The sequence below is a fragment of the Miniopterus natalensis genome, chromosome X (genome assembly GCF_054644295.1).
Source record: "Miniopterus natalensis isolate mMinNat1 chromosome X, mMinNat1.hap1, whole genome shotgun sequence".
In the NCBI taxonomy this organism is placed as follows: Eukaryota; Metazoa; Chordata; class Mammalia; order Chiroptera; family Miniopteridae; genus Miniopterus; species Miniopterus natalensis.
In genome coordinates, this window is record NC_142103.1 from 86858172 (window position 1) to 86884185 (window position 26014).

The 26014-nt window shown below is 35.7% G+C and overlaps 1 protein-coding gene across 1 annotated transcript in view; it reads left to right on the top strand.

The window, feature by feature from the left end:
- Positions 1 to 26014, top strand: part of DMD (dystrophin) — a 1831916-nt gene that overhangs the window by 163394 nt on the left and 1642508 nt on the right. The window contains exon 2 of the mRNA XM_087813416.1: positions 14167 to 14228. Coding sequence (XP_087669542.1) covers positions 14167 to 14228 — 62 coding nt within the window. The remainder of the gene's footprint in view (positions 1 to 14166; positions 14229 to 26014) is intronic.

The following is a 26014-nucleotide window of genomic DNA, read 5'->3' on the forward strand; positions in this document are numbered from 1 at the left end:
AATTCCTTTCAAACCTCAAAGTCATCTACTGTTTAAGTGTTTTGTCATTTGTAAGAATCTAGCTTTTCACCGCCATTCCTAAATCTTTTATAATTCTAAGTTAGATTTTCCTGTAGAAGTTCAACACAATTGTACTTAAGTGCAAACAAAGAAATTAATTTGGGAACTTTTTACAATTACCTAATTTACATGCTAACCTGAATTCGCATCAATTTAAATTATTAGTCACAATGTCAGTGGAACTTATTCTTTGCCATTGTGCACTGAGGGAAGTATTCTTAGAGTAATCCTGTCACAGATCTTAGAAAATAAATAAATATATATTTTTAATCCAATGGCATAATAAACTTGAAAAAAGAAAAATCTTTCACTGGGAACCTTGGAAGAAGCTGTCGGTAACCACTTAGCATCAGTATTAGCAACCTCGAGCTGAATAAAAATTGATTGTGGGACCCTGTACTCTCTGCTCTGCCACTTGGATCATCTATTAGCACTGGCACATGATTAACTCTTCAACCTGTCAACTCCTTTGATTAGCTCCCAGGACTTCTTTTGGATTATCGGTAATAATTTTCTGAAATCTGTCCTAAAAGACAGATTCTAATGCTCTTTTCACTGACTGCAAAATTTCCCCTGTTTATGCTGGAAAATGTTTGGCCTTTAATTCTATTTATACTTTTTGGCTTGATCTTATACAAACACTGGCTTAAGACTTCCTTATTTGGTGAAAAGGGAATAAATGATTACTCTCAAACTTTATTTCTGTTTTAAGTGTTTTCTATATTTAGGACAAGGTATAAGTGAGCGGTGCTGACTACTGCTGTTACAATAACTCACCAAATTTCCTTAGAACATACTCTCTCCTTAAAGCACCTTCTAGATTGATTTCAGTCTATGCTAATAACTTGGCCGCCTATAAGAAAAACATGCTTGTTTTAATGTTTAAATTGTGAGTGGCATGATAGGGAGGAATACCAATATAGAAAAGATAATATCTTCTAAATGGAAGACTTTCAGAGAGTTTTTAATACCTCATTTTAAAGCTATACATCAATTTATATTAAATTTAAATTCAAACCATTCAATACAAATTTATTCTTTTAAAATATGTTTTTATTGATTTCAGAGAAAAGAAGGGGGAGGGAGAGAAAGATAGAAACATCAATGATGAGAGAATCATTGATCTGCTGCCTCCTGCACGCCCCCTGCTGGGGATCGAGCCTACAACCCGGGCATGTGCCCTCACTGGGAATCCAACCACTGACCTCCTGGTTCATGGGTTGATGCTCAACCACTGAGCCACACCTTCCAGGCAATACACATCTATTTTAAATGAAGGTGCTATATGTAGTCAACTATTACTGTGTTTTATTCTATAGGACACATATACTATTTACCTGCTATATTAGCTTCATTCTAGGCCAATGCTCCATAAAAAATCTAGATCTCCAAGTCTTAGAAGAACAAACATTTCTTTCTTATTCCCGTGTCTGCTTCAGTTTTTGTATTGGGTTCAGGTCAGCTCCATGGATGTATCTCTTTATTCGGGAAACTAGTCTACTTGATGTTTGACGGGCAAAGGGAGGAAGAGCCAAGAGCAGTGAAAACACCGCACAGTTATCAAGTCCCTGGCTCAGAACTGACACAGCCGTGTCTGCTCCTGTTTCATTGGTCAGGGCAAGTCACATGATGAAACCCACATCAATGAGGTGCGAGGTGACATCCCCTTAAGGCGATCCAGGGCAAACAGGGAGAGCAATGAATGAATCATGAGCAAATAATGCAGTTTACCAACCTGCCCAGAAATTTTGATGCAATTCAATACATAGTTACTAATAATAATTATTATATTGACTCTTCTTGTTTTGTACTAAGTCCTTGCTTAAGACTACACCTGCTGTTTTACAGGATGCCTCACCAAAACAAAACAAGGAGGTTTTTTTACCACGATTGTTTCCATTTTACAGACTAGAATACTGAGGTTTGGTGTTACTTAAGAGATGCCTAAGGCTAGCTAATACAAGATCAAGTCAAGTAACTTGGGCTCAGTACCCATGTGGGTTAGTTTGAATTGCTCAAAGAGCTGACTCAAACAAGCACTGGCACTGGTAGTTCATTTGGGAAGTGACCCCCAGTGGCATAAGGGAGGGATAGGGGAAAGGAGTAGGGAAGGAGGGACAAACTAAGGGCCATTCGGAGATCAGTATCTCACGTAACCCTTGGGGAGCCTTAGAGAACATGTCCGACAATTGTTCCACTGGGCTTTTTCTGTCTCTCATTTACTGAGTATTGCACCATAGGGGCATTAAATCTGTGATTTCTGGGCTGCTCCTGCGAATGGGCTTACTAGATTTTTCTAGAACTGGCGAAAGCCCTAATGCAAAGAAGCAGAGAGATGTGGGTGCTTGAGGTAGGAAACCAGCAACCACAGAATCTGTTCACAGCTAACAGGTAAAGTCAGGCTGGACCAAGGAAATAAAGCAGGAGGCATCAGCTCTGTCTACTGTACCATTTTTTCAACCTTTCCTCCATAGTGCAAGTTTAGCAAAGGACTCTGGGTTTCAGGTGTTGTCTGTTTATAAAACGTCTCTTTGACACAAACATTTGGAAGTGGCTGTTGTGAGCTTGGGCTGATTGCTTTCCTTTTTATTTGAAACCAACTATCGTAGTTCTTCAAATCCATTAAAATAGGTAAATGTATGTCACAAAATAATACATTTTTAAAATTTTTTAGTAGAGAAATTAAATGTTTCAAAAATAAAATTGACTAGGCCAAGATATGGAAATAGGTATCTAGTTGGCAGTTCTGCCTCAGTACCCAAGTATTTCATTTCACCTCCAAATTACATCAGAGGCTTTGATCTTATTTTGATTTACTCTGCCATAATTAGTCCATGACAATTATTTTTAACTAAAATAAGTGATTTTTTCATTACACACTACTAAAGTATATTTCAAGTCTGCATGCTAATTAATAGTAATTTATTTTTACCCATAACAAGTTTACACCTCCATGTTCATGTTTAAACAAGATGATACATTTGAAATCGTTTTGTCAATTATAATGCACCACAGAAATATGCAGTATTCCCATCATTGCTAAACAGAGATTTCATTCTTCTTGGCATGAGGAGGTATAATTTATTCTAATACAATTTCATATTTTCTCTTTATCTTTCAAATCAAGGAAAGCCTAATTGCTGCACATTTATAAATACTAAAAAACCCGACTAGTTCTTAATATGACTGCCACCTAGAAATTGTGTCTATTTTACAAGATAATTCAATTGATACAGATGGCTCATAGGAAGTAGTGGTATATCCAGGAAGAAATGTTTATAGGGTTTCTCTTTTTTTTTCCTTAAGTTTTTCAGTAGTAATATGTCTCATAGGTCTGTGACTTTTAGTATTCACAATTCCTTACCACTCTTTTCAGTCCCGTGATACCGATGAACACAATGAGACGCAGATTGTTAAGCAACTTGTCTAAAGTCACAGAGCTAGTGACTGTGGAGCTAGGGTTTGAACCCAAGCTCTTTGGTGCTGAAGTGAATGTGTTTAACCACTGACTCATACTGTATCTGATACATATTTTTAGTGTTTGAATGGAATTTGACGGGAACAAGAATGAACCATTTGGCCCAGCTGGTGTTGCTCAGTGGTTGAGCACCAACCCATGAACAAAGAGATCACCAGTTCAATTCCTGGTCAGGGTACATGTCCAAGTTTCAGGCTCAATTCCCAGTACGGGGGCATGCAGGAAGCAGCTGATTGATGAAGTTTCTCTCTCATCGGTGTTTCTCTCTCTCTATCCCTCTCCCTTCCTCTCTAAAAAAAATCAATAAAAGCATGTTTTAAAAAATGAATGTACCATCTACTACATGGTGCTCTGTTTTCCAGCTCACCAGTGAATACTGTTTCATACACTCTTGGAACTCTGATTTCTCTCCCATTTTAATATGATACTACTCTATTTTATGTAACTTCTATAACTGTACATAAAAATATTTCTAAAATTCTTGCACTATATTTTCAATATATATGGTTTTATTTTTATGAATATGCAATTGTGTGATTAAGTAAGGTTCCAGCCACAACTCCAATTTGCTAATATAGCAAAAATTCTATGATTAAGTGGCAGAGGGTGGGAGAGAACTTTTATCCAATATGCACTGACACAGCTGTTCAAATTACTTTCTGGGTCTATCAACTCCCTACAATAAAAAGCAATTGACCTACATGAGAAAAAAGCAACATTTACAAAGGAGGTAAAGAGTCAGACAGGTCATTGTAGCATTTTATATTGTGTTAGGAGCCATGATAGTCATGAAAGATGAAGTAAAGGGCAATTTCATCATATTCCAGAATGTATTTTACCCAGAAAAATCAAGGCAGGTTTTTTGCAAGAAATATTCTCTATCTCTATTTTTTGTTGTTGTTGTTGTTGTTCCATATAGTGATGAAAATAAATACTTCAGTCCCAAGGCCAAATTCTGGGAGAAAATATTGAAAAGTGATTTAATACCTGGTGGGTGCTCAATGGAATTTTTTAGAAATGAATTGATGATTACGACAGAAGGTTTATCATTAACAGAGCAGTTTGAGCAGTATGGTGAAGTGGAGAGAAAAACACATTGGTCTGGGACTCATTAGGTCTCAGATTTAATTGTGGTATTGATTAATCATTTGATTTACTCAACCACCTCTTATTAAGTACCTCTTTCTGCTTGGATACACCATGCTGGGTGCCAGACGTTACGAAGGCATAATAGCCTTCCCATCTAAGTGTGGTCACATATGGGGGTGATGAGTGGTATGTTGACTGCATTATAAACGAAAATAATGTATTTGTGTGTGTATACACCCCACCATATAATATGATACAATTTGGAAAATACTGAAGTGTATGTATATATCAGAAGAATTCATTGCTGAGTTCTGCCAAGGACAGAAGGGTGATTGAGGAAATCCAACATTTGAACCTGATCTTGAAAGTGAGAGTTAAGTCACATTTCAGGGACTGCATGAAAAAACAACAAAGGAAAGTGTGTAGCTTATTTATGAAGACATCTGGCTTGTATGTCTAGGGTAGACCTGGTAGGTGTGTGTGTAGAGGGGTCAGGAGTACGTGTGAGTGCTAACAGTCATGTTGGATATTACGTTTACAAAAGTGTTTGGAGTCAAATTGTAAAGCCCCTTATATGCCATTCTAAATTATCTGGCTTTAACCTCAGGACAAACATTTCTCAAACTTGAATAATGACTGTAGAGTTACTTATTTAGTTACCAGATGAATGATGATGCCATTAATTGACAGGAGGAGTAGAATACATGAATTTATTTGGGAAGATGAATGATATTGTTAAGGTACCTGCAGGACATCTAGGTGGAGGTATTAACTAGAGTCAGCTATGTCACTGTGAAACTCAGGACATTGATCAAGATGAAAAATACAGATTCGGGTATCATTAGTATCAATATATAGTAGTGGTTAGAGTGGAGGAGGGAGTCACTTTGCTTAGGAAGAATAAACATTGTATACCAAGACAAGAAGAGATGAAGAATAGATAGGATCCTGGGAGAATGCCAATATTTCCAGGGTGAGTGGCAAATAAGTCAGTGAAACAGATTAGGAACAGCCTTTGTGTCTGAAGGATAACCAGGAGGCAGTGATATTTCAGATCAGAAAACTTGTGCGCACTTTCTAGTAATATCATTCACTATGGGGCCTTCAGTTACTGTGTGCCAGTTGGCTTGTATCTCTAAAATCTTTATTTTCAGCTCAGATTTATCTCTTGTGCTTTAGGTTCCTATATCCAACTACGTACTACACATATCCTTCTTCTTGTCTCAAAACACCCAAAACTCAGTATTTCCCAATTCTTCCCATGCCATCATTGCATATGCAGACCCAGACATTCCTCTTCCTTGGCTCTCTAGACTCCAGTTTGAGTAGTATTATTGGCTGTACCTGTCCCAAACCCTCTACCTCCACATCTAATTAATAACTAGTTCTTATCAGTAATACCTACTGAACATATCTTACCTATATGTACCTCTGTCCAGTCCCATGCAATTCACCAATACAAGCCATTATCACTTCTCACATAGATTAGAGTTATAACCAGCTACTTGGTCTTCTTTCCAGTCTTACCTCTCTCAGTATATTGTCCATACTATGAAATTCTCTTCTAAAATAGAAAACTATACTGCCATTCCCCTACTTAAAATTCTGCTTTGGTTTCTAACTGCCTTCTGGCTAAAGTTTAAGGCTCTTCATAATTTGGCTAATGATTAGTTCTCTTTTTTCTAGAGTCATCTCTGCCACGTTTGTCCTCCTTCTCTAGTGCATTCAAAGGACCATGCTCTTTCTCTCTCATCCTGATAGTTGCACCTGCTCTTTTCATTATTTGGAGTTCTTCTCCACCTTGTCTGCCTCTGTACTCTTAATTAACTTTCAGAACTCTGTTGAGATGTCATTTCATCAAGGAAAGCACTAATTTTTTGTTAGTTTCCTTCCTATATGCTGATGGCAAAATTCTGTATCTTCTTTATCAGGAAACTTATCTGTAGATCTACTATCTATTATTTTTGTGTGTGTGAGTTTCTCTCACTATGCTACAAAGACAAAAGGGCAAGAACTTCATCTTTTCCATAGTTGTATTGCTACCATGTAGAAAGTATCCGTATGGATTTGTCTCTTGATTAATAGTCTTAAATAGGAAGGTTTATGCATTACTTTCTTATTGCTATAAAAATTACCACAAATTTAGAAGCTTAAATGACACTAATTTATCATCTAACAGTTCTTCTGGTCAGGAGTCCAAAATTGGCACCAGTGGGCTAAAATTAAGGAGCCAGCAGAGCTGTATGCCTTCTGGAGGCTTCAGGAGAGAATCCATTTCCTTGTCTTTTCCATTTTGCAGAGTCTGCCCACATTCTTTGGCTCATGGCCCTCTCCTTTCATCTTCAAAACCAGCACCATTGAGCCGAGATCTTCTCATGCTGCTGTCTCTCTGGTTCTCTCTTACGCTGCCCTCTTCCCCTTTCAATGACCCTTTTGATTACACTGGGCCCCCTGGAATAGCTCAGGATAATCTCCCTATCAAAAATGAGCTCATTAGCAAATCTAATTCCATCTGCAATCTTAATTATCTTTGCCATACCAAAAAGTTTTAAAACAATTCAAATTTACCTGTTTTAAATCAAGTAAAGTTTTAACAAAACTTATTCACTGATTCTGGGGATTAGGACACGCACATCTTTGGAGAACCTTTATTCTGTCAACCACAGGTTATCAGAATTAATATCTGCACAGAAAAATGAGAAGAGGCCTGAAAAGTAAATTTGATTTTCATTAACTTAAAACACCTGAATTGAGCACTGCTATGTAACACATTCTATGCTAAGGGCTGGGAATGCAGTTATAACCCAGACAGTCCCTGTCTTAGAAATGAGAAAGGATACAGGGGATGTTATTAAGCAAAAGGTTTGTAGGATGACTAGCAGTGTGAGTGGGAAATAAGGAAACCTCTTTGCCACTAACTGGTTCTCTCTCTCATTTGTCCAGTAATTTAATTATTTAGGTCACCTCATTATAAAATGACCACAAATGTCACCTTTGGCCCTAGCATTCTATAATCCTATGATCAAAAGCTATTACTCAGATTTAATGGAAAGCATTTTTCATTTCATTTCCCTTTCTACTCTCTTCTACTTTGCATTGCCATTTTGTAACATTAATAACATGGTAAATCCATTTTCTAAATAAGTCCAGAGTTTTAGGCCTTTCTTTGTAATGGTCCAGAGTATCACATCACCTTACCTAATGTTTACCATCAATCTTCCATAGAGCTCATTTCCTATCTTCTCATTTTTGGTGGAAGCCGAAAATAAACTGACTGATAGCTCTTCCCTATTACTTAATAGTCCTCTTTTTAAGCGAAATAAACTCATATCCTTTTGTATTTCTTTATTATGTGTATTTCTAAACTGTTACCAACTTTCATATTTACTTCTATTCCTAAACTTATATTTTCTGGGTCACTTAAGTGATGAGGAGCTTCAATTAACATAATAACTAGCACCCAAGGAAATAGTATTTTTAAAAATGTTGTTCTGGGCCCTGGCCAGGCAGCTCAGTTGGTTAGAGCTTCACCCTGATACACCAAGGTTGTGGGTTCCATCACCAATTAGGTCACATACAAGAATCAACCAATGAATGCATAAACAAGTACAACAACAAATCGATGTTTCTCTAAAATCAATAAACTAAAAAAAAAAATGTTTTTCTGGCTCAGATTATGATTAACTTCCCCGTGTCTTGAAATAATTCTTGGTGTTCATATAACTGGTTTGGAGCTTTTTAAATTTTTTCAGTTCTGAAATGCTTTCACTCATGTCATCTTAGCTGACAGCATATAAGGGGTCATAGCATGCAAACTCTCCATGATCTCACTCCCAGCTCCCTTTGTAATTTCATCCCATGCTACTCCCTTTTTCACATTTTACAGTGCAACAAAATTGAATTGCACGTAATGAAGCCCATGCCCTTTTCGTTTCTTATCTCCCTGCCTTTGCCCTTGCTATGCCCCCAGAAAGATTCATCTTTCCCTTTCAGCCTTTTTCATTCCTTATTTTTGTTCATCCATTAGACTCAGCCCAGCCATCACCTTCAAGAAAATGTCTTCCCTAACATCCATGGGCCTACATATCTCTTTCTCTGTGTTCCTATAATACCCCTTGACTATATGTATCCTTGCTTATATAAAATATTTCCTATTGCCCAGCTGGCATGCATGGCTCAGCGGTTGAGCATTGACGCATGAACCTGGAGATCACAGTTCGATTCCCAGTCAGGACACATGCCCTGGTTGTGGGCTTGATCCCCAGTAGGGAGCATGCAGGAGGCAGCCGATCAATGACTCTCTCATCATTGATGTTTCTATTTCTCTCTCTCCCTCTCCTTTCCTCTCTCTGAAATCAATAAAGACATTTTTAAAAATTCCTATTTATCTGTAATATATCTATTTTCTACTAAGCTGTGATCTGTGGTTAAGACTGAGACTTATTTATCTTCTCAGTAACTAGTATAGGACCAGTACACAAGAAGCATTACATAAATAATTATATTCTATAAATTATTGCAAAAATAAATAATTTCACTATATCTTAACAACAGCTCTGTGAGTTAAAATGCAATTAATGCCCTCGTTTCACAGATAAAGAGACTGAGGCCTGGTGATCTTAAGGCCACAATTCTAATCAGTTCTGCACTGAAACTGGAAACCAGTTCCCCTGATTTAATGTTCTCTGTTTGCCCAATATAATTTCGGTGCAGTAACTCCCTGTGGTGAATCATGAATATCACAGTTACCCCACATTTATAGGGAATGGAGGGTCTCAGAAATATAGAAGTTAATAACAGGGCCAAAGTTCTTTGCACTAATCTTAGAAAATATAAAGGGCCAGATTTATTGAATAAAAATGGTTTGTTAGAACGGGTTAATTAATTCTGAGATAAAATACAAATTTTATGTCATGGTAGAAAACTAATTTTGTATGAGTTTTCCCTGTAGAGAGAATAAAATAAAATGTTGGTCACTTTTTGCAATTTCTGAAGTAGTAGTTCACTCCTTGGTATCTCCAGGGCACAGTTTTCAAGTAAATTTTTCTAGAATAGACTTTCTTCCTTGCCTCTTATTAATATATCCAGGCATATTTTTATTAGCAAAAGAAATCAGTTATAAACTGATTTTAAACAAGAAAACCAGTTATAAACAAGCCTTAGAGAAAGTGAAATAGAACATGTGCTACTTGAAATGACTAAACAGAAGTATATAGATAATCACTTCCTAGTAAAACAGATTTTAGATTGTTCTTTTTTCATTCTCTTTGTTGCTTATTTCACGTTAATGTTTCTTATTATAGAATTTGTGTCTATAATAACATTTAATTAAGAGATTGATAGTCTATAAACTCTATAACAATTTATATATGTATGCTAATATACAGGGTGTCCCCAAAAATGTATATGTACACACTTTGAATAATTATAAAGGCAGTGTTTATTAAAATATACTTCATTTTCAAAATGTGAGCTATCAGCTGTTGAAGTGTGTATACATTTGGGGGACACCCTATATATCAAGTTTAGATTAACTATGGATATACAGCTGATCACACTTAAAATGATCAGCTTTTAAGTAATATGAGAAATAACAATGGAAATGGATAGATTCAAATATACAGAAATATAAAATGTTAGCACAAAAAATGAAGTGAAAATTAAAAGGATTGTGACTACTTGGGAACATATATTCCTTCACTAACAGTAATAGCTTAATTTATAATAGTGATTCTTACCTTGGATTTTAATGGTAACAGGAATCTTCTGTAGGAAGGTCAGTGACACCCATGAAACTGTATGGCAAATATGTCTGTATCGGCATTTTTTTTCTATAGAGAAGGATCACTATTTTCTCAGATAATTAAATGGAGTCCACAACTTGAAATACTTAAGAATGGCCAATTTATGACCTCATTCCAATTAATTTTAAAATATCAAGTGCTCAATAGATACATGAGGAGAGGAAATAAACAAGTATTCTGACAAAAGTAGAAGCATGAAAAAGAAATGCATGAAACAGGTTCTACTTGCTTAGTAATCAGATTCCAGTTTAAAAAAGCATCAGCTCTTTCCTTGAATCACATAAAGCAACAATCACTTTAAAAACAGAAGCAACAAAAACTACTCTCCACCGCATAACTTCATTCTTTCTGGTACCACTAAAAATCGCTATTGCCATTGGGAATACAGGATGACAATATTTAGTAAAAGCCAGAAAAGTTCCCATAACGTTAACCCAATAATTTATCCTAAGGCAATTATACACCAGAAGCTGAAAGGGAATGCATGAAGATGTTCATTATGGTGGAATCTCTAGTAGGAAACAAAACGGTGGCATATTTGTGTAAAATAAGTGAAAAAAGGCAGAATATTATTGTGACTATGTAAAGTACATGTTTGTGGGGGTTGCAATACACAAATCAAACTTGGTGATTGTTGAATGTTACATATTTCCATAATGTTAATATATGGCAAAAGTTGAATACTAAATATCAATTAGTAAAAATCTGAGCATTATTATTTAAATATTAACAAACAAATCATCCAGCATCATAGGGAAGGTTTGATTTTTGATAAATCCATGGGGGTTGTGCTTTGTAAAATCCAGGGTGCCATTCACATAGATTAGAACATACATGGGACCCCCTGGGTTGTTCAAACAAGATTCTCTGAATTCATGGTTGTTTTGGATGTGTGTTAATATGTTCAGCTTTTGTGACTCTGGTTATCTCATGGCATTCCATATGATCTATGCAATTACAATATAAACTGGTCAGTGCGAAAAGCCATGAACTATTTTTTTTTTAAATATGTCTTTATTGATTTCAGAGAGAGGAATGGAGAGGGAGAGAGAGAGGGAAACATCAATAATGAAAGAGTCATTGATCGGCTGCCTCCTGTACGCCCCCTGCTGGGGATCGAGCCCTCAACTCGGGCATCTGCCCTGACCAGGAATCGAACCATGGCCTCCTGGTTCATAGATCAATGGTCAACCACTGAGCCAAGCCGGCCAGGCAGAAGGCATGGACTTTGATTCAGATAATCTTATCAGATTTATCTCTGTCACTTCATAACTTTATTCCTTCTGAGCTTGTAGTCTTTTAATCTGTAAAGTGGCAAATTACATATGGACTGAGATTACATATGTAAAACAGCTGTGCGAACAATAAGACACTAATAAATTTTATATAGTCTATAATAATAAAATAAGTTACATTAATATTTTTCACGTTAAAGAAAATAAGTGTTTCTATACCAAAATAAAACGTTAGCAAGTAATTTATTTTTTTCAACGTGTTTTTTTCTTGTATTAAAAGCAGAAGAGGTAGGAGAGGACATCTACTGAAGATGTTTATATGATAAAGTTCTAATTTAGTGCTATTTACACATAGTTACATAATATTTTGCACATAATGTCAAGGTTTTTCTCTTGCCTTCAAGGCCTATCTAAACATTGCTTTTTGTACATATAATTGAAAACAATGAGAATATTTCTTCACTACCCACTTTTCACTTGAAGGCATCTGGAACAAGTCTCTTCAAATGTCCTCCTACCCAGCTTTTGGTGAGGATGGCTGAATACATTTTAAAAACCTCTAAATAAATGCTTTCAGATGACTCATTTACTCTCCCATATTTGACAGATAGGATATCATGCACATGTAGGAAAAAATAAGTGGAATTACAAAGAATGTCATTAACATTTATTTATTTTGCAAATGGAACTCAATTCGTGATCAATAGCACAATTCTAGATAATTATTTATGTGTGTATACACACACACACCACACACACACATACCACACACACGGAGAAATAGATATACAGACCAGTCTTTCTATAGCAAATCCATGAAAATGGTTATATTTTGAGCATATGAAATGATGTTTATTTTTATTAGGTTTGAAAACAATTATTATCTACTTTTATTAATTCACACTTGTCAACAAAGGAAAGACTTCCATATTGTAGCTATAATTTATCCTATATTGTATGTATGATAATGCTGTTATTTTACCACGTGCATAGCAGCTTGTGGGAGTAACACTGTTAAATAAGAAGAAAGTGTTTTGTGATGCTAAATAAAACTTTCTCATCTATGAAAACAGTTTTAGGTTTATTTATCCACTGTTATCTCATATTGCTTAAGAGTCTCTCCTTATGGGTTAATAATGTGCTTTAAAGATAAAGAGATACTCTTAGTGCATGGATGCATTTGTCATGGGAAAGTGATTCCCTATATAATCTTTTTACTATTGAAAAATAATATAAGAGCAAATAAGGTTATTTTGTCAGGGCATTTCAATAAGGTTCCTTTTGACCCAAGTAAATAAAATGTGAAATCTCTCCATTTTAAATCTTTCTCAGATGCACTCATTTATTGAACACTGACTAATATGATTATATTTACAGTAATTCAAAGATGGGCTTTGGCTTCAAAAAAGCATTTTAATAAATCAAGATTAGTGATTTTTCTGTCCATTTGACTCAATTCTAATTTCCAGCTTAGGAAAAAAGATAATTTTTAGAAGTATGAGTTCTGTGAAGCTGTTTCTTAATCATTTCCACCCCCCAACCTCTTAGTAGAAGAAGTCCTTGAGGATTTTTCCCTTGAGTATTTATATGTAATCCATGAAGAGTATCATTTGTATTTTTATTTGAAATTTCCTGACTTTTAAATCCTCATGTGCGGATATTTTTTCCATTGCTTTTTCAGAGAGAGAGAGAGAGAATCCTCGATATGAGAGAGACACGTCAATTGGTTGCTTCCCCAATGGGGACCAAGCTTGCAACAGGTACATGCCCTGGGCCAGAATCGAACCCTAGACCCTTCAGTTCATAGGCCGATGCTCTAACCACTGAGCCAAACTGGTCAGGGCAAAAATTTCCTGACTTTTAAATGAAAAGAAGTACTAAAATTTTTGGAATTGTAAGGTCCCTCTTTTTTAAAGCACTCACAAAATTTTTGATCAAATATTTGCTGAGCTGTTAATTTGTCCCGACAGTGTGTTAAGTTTAGGGGTGCAGCGATAACTAAGCCATGCTGCTGATGATCAGGAAGCCTCTCCTATAATGGGAAAGGGCTATGCTAGGGGCCCATGTTAGAGTATGCAGCTATTGCAAAGGAGGGAAAAATGATTTCTACACGGATTGGGGGTGAAGGTTAAGAGGAAATGCTCAGGAGTAGTTTTTCAGAAGAATGACAGATAATAGGTTCTTTTGATTATGCTCGAGTATCTAGTCATTATAGAGGAATAAATAATATTTCATTTATTTAGATGAGACTATTTTTCTGTAATGCCTTTATGTAATACTTGAATGAGTATGGAATTGACCATATCAATTATTTTTCAGATTTTATTTTAGTTCTGATATCAAATACCAACATCACTCATGTTTAATTTCATTTATCAGTGAATTTAATAATAGATATAAAATAACAGTAATATATAATAATTAAGTTTTTTATTATAAGACATGAATGATATTCAAAATTGCTTCTGAACTCTTCATCTTTTTTTCTTTTTCCTTGTAGATGAAAGAGAAGATGTTCAAAAGAAAACATTCACAAAATGGATAAATGCACAATTTTCTAAGGTAAGGATGTTTTGTTACTTCTCTTTTTAAGATGTAATATAAGTTGCTGGATATTCAAAATGAACGATGTACCTGTGCGATTTAAATGTCCATATTGTTTTTCCATAGTGTCATTTTATTTTAGCCGTGCAAATCTGGGTATATTATGTTGAATTTTAATTAAGGAGGAAACAGCAGAATATATGGTAAAGAGAAATTATTTGACAAAATGTATCTTTGGTTGTTCTTGATAATGTTTCTTTAATGATATCAGTCATCAGAGGATTATAACAGCTATCTTCCATCGAGTAGCTAGTATATATCACAGATTAGAAGATACGAGGTATTTTTATTGTTCTGAAATTATCATTTTTTGGTCTTTCTTGGTCTTTACCAAGTTCAAGAAAAATTGGTATAACTGCCTTGACACTATTTAGCCCTGTTACTCAGAGCATGTGTCAAATAATTTATGATGATCAGTTTACCCTCTTTTTCTGCAGGCACCAATCCGTACTCTTAATAATATTTGTTTTGTAATTGGAACTCAACTCATGATTGATAGCATCATTCTAGATAATTATATATGAACACAGAGAAAAATATTCTTACCTTGAAAACTAGCATCAAGAGTGCAACATAAGCAGGGTTTGTGTGCATTTCAAGGTTAGATAGACTTGGATTTAAATTCAGTAATTCTGGATTGGGGCAGACCAAATGCTTTGCGAGTTGGTTCCCTCATCTTTTCATCATGGATATGTGCACACAGGCGTATTGAGTGCCTGCCTAATAAAGCCAATCCAGATAATGGGAATAGAAAGCTAATAAAACATGGTCCCTATATTCAAGGCTTTAAATGGTTATTTTGCATGTTATTGTGAGGATTGCTCATCACATACATATGTTATTGTGATGATTAAGAGTCACATAATATATAATGTGACATAATATATGGGAGTCACGTAATACACATGAATTACTCATGGGCCTGTGTCATTTTGTAAAAGTCTTGGTAATGGATCCAAAACAATCCACTGGGAGATGTGATCTAAATAGTGCTCTCTTTCCTGTTACAAAAGATTTTAGAGTCTCAGCCATTCTTTGTGGCATTTGATAGCAGAATTTTGCTAGGTACTCTTTAGTATATTGGAAAGGAGTAAAGTTACTGAATTTGACCTAATCAAATTCCGTTTGTATTTATTTACTGAATTAATAATTAATAAATTGCTATTACAGAGATTTAAACAATAAACATAAGAAAGAACATATGTTTTCAAACTCTCAAGGTTTTTTTTAACTAAGTGGGGTACAAATAATTACAAACAAATTATAACAACACAAATGAAGAAGAATAAAGGAAAAATAAACTTAGAAATATTTAAGATAGGAATTCATGATTCTCAGAATATTTACCAGATGGATATATATGGCTTAATTTCTCTATCTACTGTCCTCATTAAAATGTTCTTCTATTTAGAATTCTGAAATAGGCAATAGATGTACGCTTTCAAACAAATATATTGACAACTCAGCATTAGAAAGAGAGATTTTTGAAATAATAAATGTAACATTGTACTCTGAATCTTTGAATTAAACCAATGAGTTATTTTAATAAGGTGTGTAACCACCATGCCGAGGACAAACACAGTGTGAATTCTCGTTCCAGAAATCTAAATAGATCATCCATCTCTTACCACAACTCCCGCGCTAATATACAAATCTTAGTTCAATATCTTATCTTCTATGAATACCTTGTTGGTACTGCCTTAGGGCAACTTTTCCCAGCCCTTCTGGGTAAGCTGTTGAATAATCACATACCTGAGTGCACTGATTTGGTCCCAAGTAGCAACCCCCCACCTTACAGTCAACTCCTGCTTTTCATTTACTTTATAAATGTTCTCCCCAAGCCAATTCAAATCAGATCAGGAGAGTCGCCATTCTTTCAAATATTAAAGTTTCAGATTTGGGCATATCCTAGGGATCAGGAATATAAATAAATGTTTACAAAGACAGGGCAAAATATTTAGAGATAAAATTTATATGTGTGTGTGTCGATTTCTCATTTTGAGAACTTGAAAAAAATATATTTTCCATGTTATCTGAACTCTCAGGTACATGACAAAATTATGTTTATATACTTATGAGAATTAATATAAAGCTGATGGATTCAGTTTAACCCATTTGGTGATGCCAAGAGATAGATATAACTGTGAGATACGGCCTCTGACACATATTTGTTGCATGACTACATGGTGTTCAGCAGGATTCTCGGCCCGTAGGAGACAAAGAATTCATTTAAGTTGGATCTTCTGTGCTCTTGGAACGTACACATTTGGAAGATGTTGGATAATTGCTAAATGGAGTAGCACTGGGTGGGCTGTGGGTGGTCAGTACTCTGGGCTAGAACGAATCCAGAAACCTTTCTGAAGAAAGCTGTGTAGACTGAGAGACTCTAAAGCAGGGATTTTCAACCTTCTTCATCTCTTATTTCAAAAATTCGGCGGCACACCAAAAAATATCTTACATTTTTTGCCGATCTGACAAAAAATAGGCATAATTTTGATTCATGCACACTTGACAGCTATTGCTGTGTTGGCTGTTGTCATTTTTTTATTTGACAGTCTAAGGGAAAAGAGGTCAGTGCCCCTGACTAAATAGTCAGGTATTGCATGTTTTACAAATTCTGCAGCACACTTGTTGAAAATCGCTGCTTTAAAGGCAGGAACATCAAAGAGCAGGACACTCAGGCTGAGAAAATGGGAACCCATTGAAGGCAGGAATTTGTTTTCATTGTAACCCCAATGAGAATCACTAGTGCACTAAATAAATATAATAAGTGCATTCTGGTCAGTAGCACAGATAATTAAATATACGCTAAGTTTAAGAAAAAAAAAGAAAAGTTCTGAATGGAAAAGAATGTGTTGAAGACTCTAAAAAGAGAAAAAGCAATGAAGAATTATCATCTATCTGTGTGGTAAGTTAGACAAAGACAAACACACAGAAATAAAAATGAATCTGATGAGTTAAAATGTTTATCAGTGAGGCATTAACACACATATACATAGTATTTTTAAAGTATAGAGAGACAGCAAAGTAGTTCCTTGTTATTTTGTAAAGCTGCACAAGGGATACTTTAAGGGGAAAATGTGCTTAAATATAACCTTATCATTTGTGTCATTTAAAGCCAAATGTACCTTTGTAGTAAATCCAACAGATTTTTCACCCTGCCAGTACCGTTTTAAAATAGGCCCTATATCTTTTTCAAAAGAGCACTTCTATTAACCTTCGATTCAAAAAATTTCTACTAGAATGTAGAATGTGATTTATCACATCTATTCTCTAAAGATAAGCAAACATTGCTTATCTCCACATAAATACAAAGCCATTGCTGGGAAAGATTAATTCAAGGTAAATATTCTATTCATATAATTTGCAGATATTTTATAATTCTAAAAATCGGTACCACAAATATAATTCACGTAATGAGGATCTTGTTCATTCATACAGTTTCGTTCACATAGCTTATTTAAGGCAAGCACACTTTTGAAATCTTGACCAAAAATAATTTTGTCATAAAGGTTGCTTGATTTTTGTATTAGACAAAAAGAAATCTGTGGGGACACATATTTACTTTACTACCAGACCAATTGTGAGATTTAAATCTTCTCCCAATGAGCTATACGATGGTTATGATATTATACAAGATTTAGTAATTATCTTTATTCCCATCCTCTCTCTGCACTTTTTTGTGTGATTCTTCTAAAAGCAGTATACTTTCTATTTGATTTAAATGAAGTAGAAATATGTTCTTGGTTCTGTCTATGAACTTCACAGGAGTCCATGATATGATAATAAATTTATGTCTTCATTACCATGACATATGTGCCCATACTTAAAAAACCAGGACGATTTCAGGACAGCATGAGATAGAGTTAACTAATATAACATACCTTTCCCAAGAATTCATTATAATTTACCTTCGGCCAGCATGATGAGCACAATATAAAGCAAATTAACACTAAAACTGTATGTCAGTAAATCAGACTTCTTTACAGAGCTCTGTGCCATGGAGCCTTAGGGAAAATTGTTATATCCACACTTGAATTCATTTTGGAAAGAAAGGTAAACATAAATTCAAATTCTTTAAGTCTTGTTTCCCTTATATGTCCATGTCTGCTTTGTGAGAAAACATATATTAAAATAGTTTTATAAATAGTAAAACATAAACATAAAATATTGCCATTTTTGATGTTGTGTAATATATTTTCAGAATTGAAGGAATTATATATTTATGCAGTTTTCCTGATACCTGCTCATTTCTTTCTTGAACTTGGTTTTGCCTGCCTTCCTTGGATGGTTTTATTATCATGCTATACTATCTATGCCAGTCTATGCCCTCAATATGCACATGCAAACCCAGAAACACATGCGCATATACTCAGTAAGCTTGTTATGTTTCAAGTTAATTAAATGTTTTCATTACATAAAAGGAAAATACTGGGACATAAGGGCAAAACATTGTTTTATTGAAAGGGGTAACAATAACAATATATATATGCCTTTCTTCTGTGTCAGTTCTAAACTTATATATAGGTGACATTTCTATACAGGGGTGGGCAAAAGCAGGTTTACAGTAATACAAATAAATAATACATATTAATAAATAATAATACAGGAATAAACTCCATGTTTCACGTGCTCACGACTGTAAGCTTCCTTTCGCCCCACCCCTGTATTACTACTTTGCAAAGGGCCTGATTTAACAGAAGTAATTGAGCCGACTTTTGTATCATGGAAGGTTCCCCAGAGGTATAAACAGACCACTCTATGCCTCTGGCTTCCTGTGTCTCACTTCTGTTTGGTATCAGGAAGAATTAGATCACTAGAGTGGATGAAGGGCAGTGAGCCACGTCTCTGGATCACAGTAAGCAGCTCATATAAGGCTTTGGTAACACTTGAATCATTTGGTACAATTGTTGTAGAGGAAACTATAGAAATTCCACTTCAGAAATAGCAAAGATTAGAAACTTTCCCCCTGTGTATCCTCATATTAATAATACTATTGAGCGTTATATTTTTATGATAAGCTGCACCAATGACCTCATGAGATAAGTATTCAAAATGAGCTCAATGAGAGCTTAGGTGACTTGCTCAAGGGGAATGGAAGAGAATGGGCTGGAACCCTGCAAACTGAACTCTGAAACCCAGGCTATTTCCATATCTGTTACTGTTGTGACTGTTCCACCTACCAAATGCTACAGTTTGGGGGAGGGGCACTTGTCGCAAAATGAATAAGTTTTATGAGAAGTGTGGGGAGGGGGGTTGAAGACATTAAAAACTTAAGAACAGAAGGTATTTAATGCTTGCAATATGAATAGAGAGTTTAACCTACCTTTGAATGGTTAGTAACCCCAAAACTCAACCACTGTTGAGAAACTTTTTTAATCGATTTTTTCTGAATGATTTCCAAAGCATTAAATGTTAATACTTCTACATGCTGCTAGGTTTTGGTGAGTGAAGTACTCTAGTTTTCAATAGAATCATGTAAATTGTGAATGTTTTTATTTATTAATATTTTTATTTCCACTAATCATAAACACATTGTGTATGAGAGTTTTTTATTGAATTTATTGGGGTAACATCAGTTAATAAAATTATATATGTTTCAGGTGTACAATTCTAATACATTATTTGTATATTGTATTGTATTGCGTGGTCACCGCCCAAAGTCAGGTCTCCTTTACCACCTCCCCACCCCCTTTCCCTCTAGTAATCACCATACTATGAGTTTGTTTGTTTTTGCTTAATCCCTTCAGCTTTTTCATAGAGAAAAGACTGAAAGCTGTCAGAGGGAAGGATGAAAATAGATATTTTAAATATTTATTTAAAGTAATATAATGAGAAATGCAAAGTATTGCTTTATTCACATGTGGACTCCTTAACATCTACACTAGATGTTACAATGACTTCTAGCATGATGTGTCTGAGTTTGCAAGAGAGATAATTATGCTAATGGTTTAATCCACTGAGAACCATTCCCTTGAATGTTTCCCTGAATCTAATCTTTGCAAAGTACCCAAGTAACAAAGGATATCACTCAGTTAGTGAAAGGAAAATTGGATTGTGATAGGACTCACAGTTCTCAATGAAAGACAAATAATTTATTGTTTATATTGCAGTCTTTCTTAAAAATGTGTTGTTCCTGATCAGCCCACTGTTACTGAGCTCTTAATAATTCTAGGTAGTCTTAAGCTACTATGTTCTGAAATATCTTATGAGAAAGTTAGAATTGTTGACTGCTACACCTTCATCATATAGAATAGTCTCAGTGGCAAGCATATTTAGCTGGCAAATGTAAATATTTACCAATTAGCATGATTGTTGTTAGCAAAAAAAAAAAAAAAAAAAAATCTCTATGGGAGATAGGCAAATTAGTTATCTGATTTATTCTGTCTTAGGGCCCTACCTGTCTTTCTAGCAAAACATATTAAAGTCGTTCACTTTAGTGATTTATTTTCATTATGGGAAGAATAGTTGGTATTCTGGTACCATGAGATACATGGTTGTTAAAACAAGCTTTCAACATCTAACAAGTACCTATTGAGTGACAACCATGTGGCAGGCATAGTATTATACATTGATAAAGGCATAATACAACATGGTTTTTCCTCTCTAGGAGATTATTATCTAAAGGACGAAACAATTATATAACAAATAATTAAAATAAAACGTGACCTTTAATAGAAGTATTGTGAGAACATAGAAAAAAGAGTGACTAATTGCTTTGGAGATGAGGGCAGCTATTGAAAAGAGGGGCCATTTAATCTGAGGTTGATCATGCAAAGACAATTTAAAGAGAGATTAAGGCAACAGGAATTGCATGTAGAAACATGGAAAGATTGAAGAAGTTTGGTCTTTCCTGTGTGGAGTGTAGAGGAGATCTGTGTGAGATCTGCGGTGTGAGAGGGAGCACAATGCTGTTGCTGAATAATTAGATTGTTGTTAGGGTGGGTTAGGCCAACAGTGAAATATTGGTTCGATCATGTTAATATTCAACTTCTGGCTGAAAAATGTGAACTTTTAAAACAATAGGCAATGATAGAGTAATTCGATACCCTATAGCAAAATTGAATCTGAAGCCTACACTTTACACTTAAGGAATAGACTGGTTGAGCTAAAATGCAAATGCAAGTGGCTTACATTTTTTTGTCAAGTTGTTTGATATCTCATATACTCATCACCACGCTGCATCAGGCTCAACTAGAGGGCTTGTTAAAACAATGCTGGGACCCACAGCCAGAGTTTCTTATTTCACGAGTCTAGAGAGAGAGCCCAGGGACTTAGATTTATAACAAGTTCCCAGTTGGAACATGTTCCTATTATTAAAATTACCTGCAACTATTATGTCAGGCAGTGAATATTATGAATATTCTGTATGTGCCTTAAGTCCCTATCCTTCATAAACAGTCATTTATATATAAGGAAACATGTTTTGATAGACATACACAGTCTGCATTCACTAACTTTATTTATTTACTTATTTATTTAAATATGTCTATTGATTTCAGAGAGAGGAAGGGAGAGGGAGAGAGAGAAACATCAATGATGAGAGAGTCATTGATCAGCTGCCTCCTGTACGCCCCCTACTGGGGATCGAGCCCACAACCTGGGCATGTGCCCTGACTGGGAATTGAACCCCATCGCCTGGATCCAAGGTCAATAATAGAATTGGGCTTGTGTTAAAAGATTTAAAACCTACCAATCATATACACACACACATACACACATATCTTATAATGGTCTTCTTTTTTAATAAGTTTATTGATTAATTGATTTGAGAGGGAGAGGGGAAGCGAGGGATGGGGAAGAGAGGGAGAGAGACTCACACGTACACATCAATTTGTTGTTCCACTTACTTATACATTCCTTGGTTGCTTCTGGTATGTGCCCTAACTGGAGATCAAACCAAAACCTTGGAGTATCAGGACAACACTCTAACCAACTGAGCCACCCAGCCAGGGCATAGTGGTCTTATGTTACAAGTCCTAAAATATGTATATCTGATTGGAATAAATATCTAAAATATACCTAAATTTTGCAGTCGACGTACACTGTCTTTCAATTTCTCTTTTGTTCATCATTTTCCTTCTGCAGAAGAATTTCATTTTACTAGCATTCTGAGGGTCTCCCTCTGTGCTCTACTTATTGGGTTATGTTTTTGACCTTACCAGAGTTCCTTTGGCTTCCTAGAATTCTCTATCAAATTATGATCAGTGTGGCTCAATGGTTGAGTGTCAACCCATAGACCAAGAAGTCTCTGGTTCAATTCCCGGTTGGGGCACTTGCCCAGGTTTTGGGCTTGATCCCCAGTAGGGGGTGCGCAGAAGGCAGCCCATCAATGTTTCTCTCTCAAGGATGTTTCCATCTCTCTATCCCTCTCCCTCCCTCTCTCTCTAAAATCAATTTTAAAAAATTAAGATAATGATAGCTAGAAGACAGAGTTAAGATCACATCTGACTGTAACCTGTTGGTATAAGTCAGCAGTAGAAACCTCTCTTGTAATGCAGCTATAGGCAGATTTTTAGAGTTCTTAGACCACAAAAAGTAGACTTTGGTTTTAAAAGTCCTTTGTTTAATCTTATCCCAATTTAAGCCTTAATTTCACTATCTCGATTCTGTATGCACAGAGAAGAAACAATAAAAGTAGACAAATGGTGATCAATAAATAAACAATCACTTTCAGTCTTCTGCAGAATTGTGACCCACTCATGGATGGAGGCAAACAGACCCCTTAATTAGAAATGTGAGTGAAGTCACTCCTTGGTTTAATTTAAGCTGTTATTTACTAAGAACAAATGAAAATTATAGATGAGTTTGCTAAACATTTTCTTCTTTGATTTAGATCACCTAGCCCCCAGAAAAACCACTCTTTTCAAAACACATGATTGATCTATGGATGCTACTATTTATAAGAAGTGGTCCTATTATTAAAATTACCTGCAACTATTCTATCAGTTGGAGAATAAATATTTTGAACACTATGTATATACATTAAGTTTTTAACCTTCATATTTAAAGAAACATGCTTTGATAAAAATAAACCTAAATTCAACATTCACTAACATTATTTATTGTGTACCTATTACTTGTAACATTGAGTTCAAGATCCACATTTCCTTGAACCTAGCCACCCAGCCATGGCAAAGTCTTGATAGGGGGCCAGGATGATACAAATGGAGATAACCTGGTTGGATAGATGAAAACAACAAGATTTGGTTAATGATTGGGAAAGGGGGACAAGGAATGAATCTAATGGGTTCAAGGTAGATACAGATACCATAAATTGGTATAGAAACAGAGAAAGGAGAAGAGAGAGACACATTTGAGAATTGTTGGTCACTTGGATTTTAGATATTGCAAATTTGGTCAAAGGTGGTTGAGGCATTCAGGAAATCAGTGTGAGGGCAAATACTGGATTCAGAAGCCTGAGTTTTAATTCCCGGTTTAGCGCTTAGTGTGTGTAAACTTGAATAAATTACTAAACTTTCTAAGCCTCAACTTCCTTATCAAATATTTATTTAAAAGATTAAAAGATGTTCTGCATGCACAGCACATAGAATTATACCTGACACATGGTAAACATTTAATTAGTATTGGTTATTATTTATATTCTTGTGAGGGCAAGAGGAATTGAATCCCTTTCAGAAGAATGTTTGAGCCTGGTGTTTGTCTGACAGACTTTTATTTTGTTGAGTGAAGTATGAGAGCTGATGGATTTTGGTTACATAAAGTTTTGTTTATGAGGTATGGGAACTGAATAGATTTAACAAGAAATGTATAGGAAAAAAATATCAGGTTTGGAAACACAGCTTTATGATTAAGTTTGTTAGTGTTGATGACTAGAAAAATAGATAGGGCACCTGAGGTAGAGCTCCAGGCCATGAATTGAGTGCTGGGTGACAAAAATATTGATCCTGTAAATCAAAGAAAAAGAGACAAAGAAGGGCAGAGAGCATCAAGAAGAAGGTGTGCTTGTCATTGTCAGATGTCCAAGTGTTATTGGAGAAATTGGGTGTCCCCTTCCCCACTGGGTGCTGGGGGTGGAATTCATATAATATCTCAAGAAAAATAATTTTCTGAGACTCACACAGGAGGATGAGTGATCTTTATTTGCATGGAATTACATCCCTGGGTTTCTGAAGTTCAATTCCAGTCATAGAAGAAGTGTAGCTGGGGTCCCAGTAAAGCTAAAAGCAAAGCCAATGTGCAGAGCTTGCTTTCCATGTTGGAGACAGGTGGCCAGTTCAGCATCAGGCTACCTGATACAGTCCATTAGTCCATTGTGTGTGAGACATGGCCATTTGGGCAAATGCTGGAGAGCCAAGAGAACCCCCTCTCCCCCTTCAACAAGAGTCTCCAGAGCAGCAAGAGCACCAGCGCACAAGGTGAGTTTCTTTGTTCAGGGAATCAAGTACCCCAAATTTCCGAATGCATGCAGTGGCCATGCCCATTCTGGCCAACGACCTGTTCCCAGGTGTGACTGACAGACAAGTACCTTCCCGACATCACTCCAACTTTACTGGGCATGTGTTTATCCTCCCTTTGCTCCTTTCCAGTTATTAATAACTAGGTTAATTACAACAGTATCACAAAGAGTTAAAGTTAAGAGAACTCAATCCTGTTGTTATTCATATCACTCTCTAGAATGTATGTTTTTTACCCTGGTATCCAGCTACTCTCCAAAGACCTCACTCTACTTCTCTTCTGTGTTCAACCCTTAGGGTCCTAGATCCTATGTCATCATCTTTCTTGGTTTACTCTCTTGGCTGTAGTTGAGTAGTAGCTTCCTGAGGAAGGGCTTGAGGGAGGTAATTCTTTTAGATATTATGTCAGAATATGTCCTATTCTGCTCTTTTTTTATATCCTCACAACCCCAAAATCAAGAGGCAAATTTTCAAAACCTATATTTAAAACTCTCCTGAAAGACGCAAAAGTAAATCACACAAAAGACATACCTTTTTCCTGAAGAGCATGACTTTACATCATAAAAATATCTATTGCTTTTAAGTTAATGCATAAATTAAATGACATTCCAATATAAATAACATTTTCTTCTGGAATTAGACAAGCTGGTTATGTTGTAGGCAGTGGGAGTGGCACCAGGTGTTAGACCATTGGGGTCAGACCGGACCTGGGTTTAGCAACCTTGGTACTTGGGTTCTGGCTAGGAAAGAATTCAGAGCCAAGACCAGAACTATAAGAGAACATTTACTTATAAAATCACAGAGGTAGCCCTAACCAGTTTGTCTCAGTGGTTAGAGCATCGGTCTGGTGTGGCTTAGTGGTTGAACATAGACCCATGAACCTGGAAGTCATAGTTCAATTCTAGGCCAGGGCACATGCCCAGGTTGCGGGCACGATCCCCAGCAGGAGGCAGCCAATCAATGACTCTCATCATTGATGCTTCCATCTCTCCCTCTCCCTCTCTCTCAAATCAATAAAAACATATATTTTTTTTAAATATGGGGTGTTTAAAAAGTCCATATTAAATTTGAATTGAAAATTTCAATAAAAACTAGAAATTTATTAAAATGTATTTCCTAAAAATACATTTTGTGTCAACTGATAATGCCTAGTGGGAGGAGTTTTGCACAGGAACAAACAATTCTTGGACACCAGCTGGATATGCTAGAATTCAACTCAATTCTGGCACTGTGTACTGTACTCAGAGATAGCTTCAGACTTCACAAGTTAAGTGTTTAGTCCTATAAGACTACCCTGCCCCCCAGAAGCCAGTGGCCAAGTCCAGG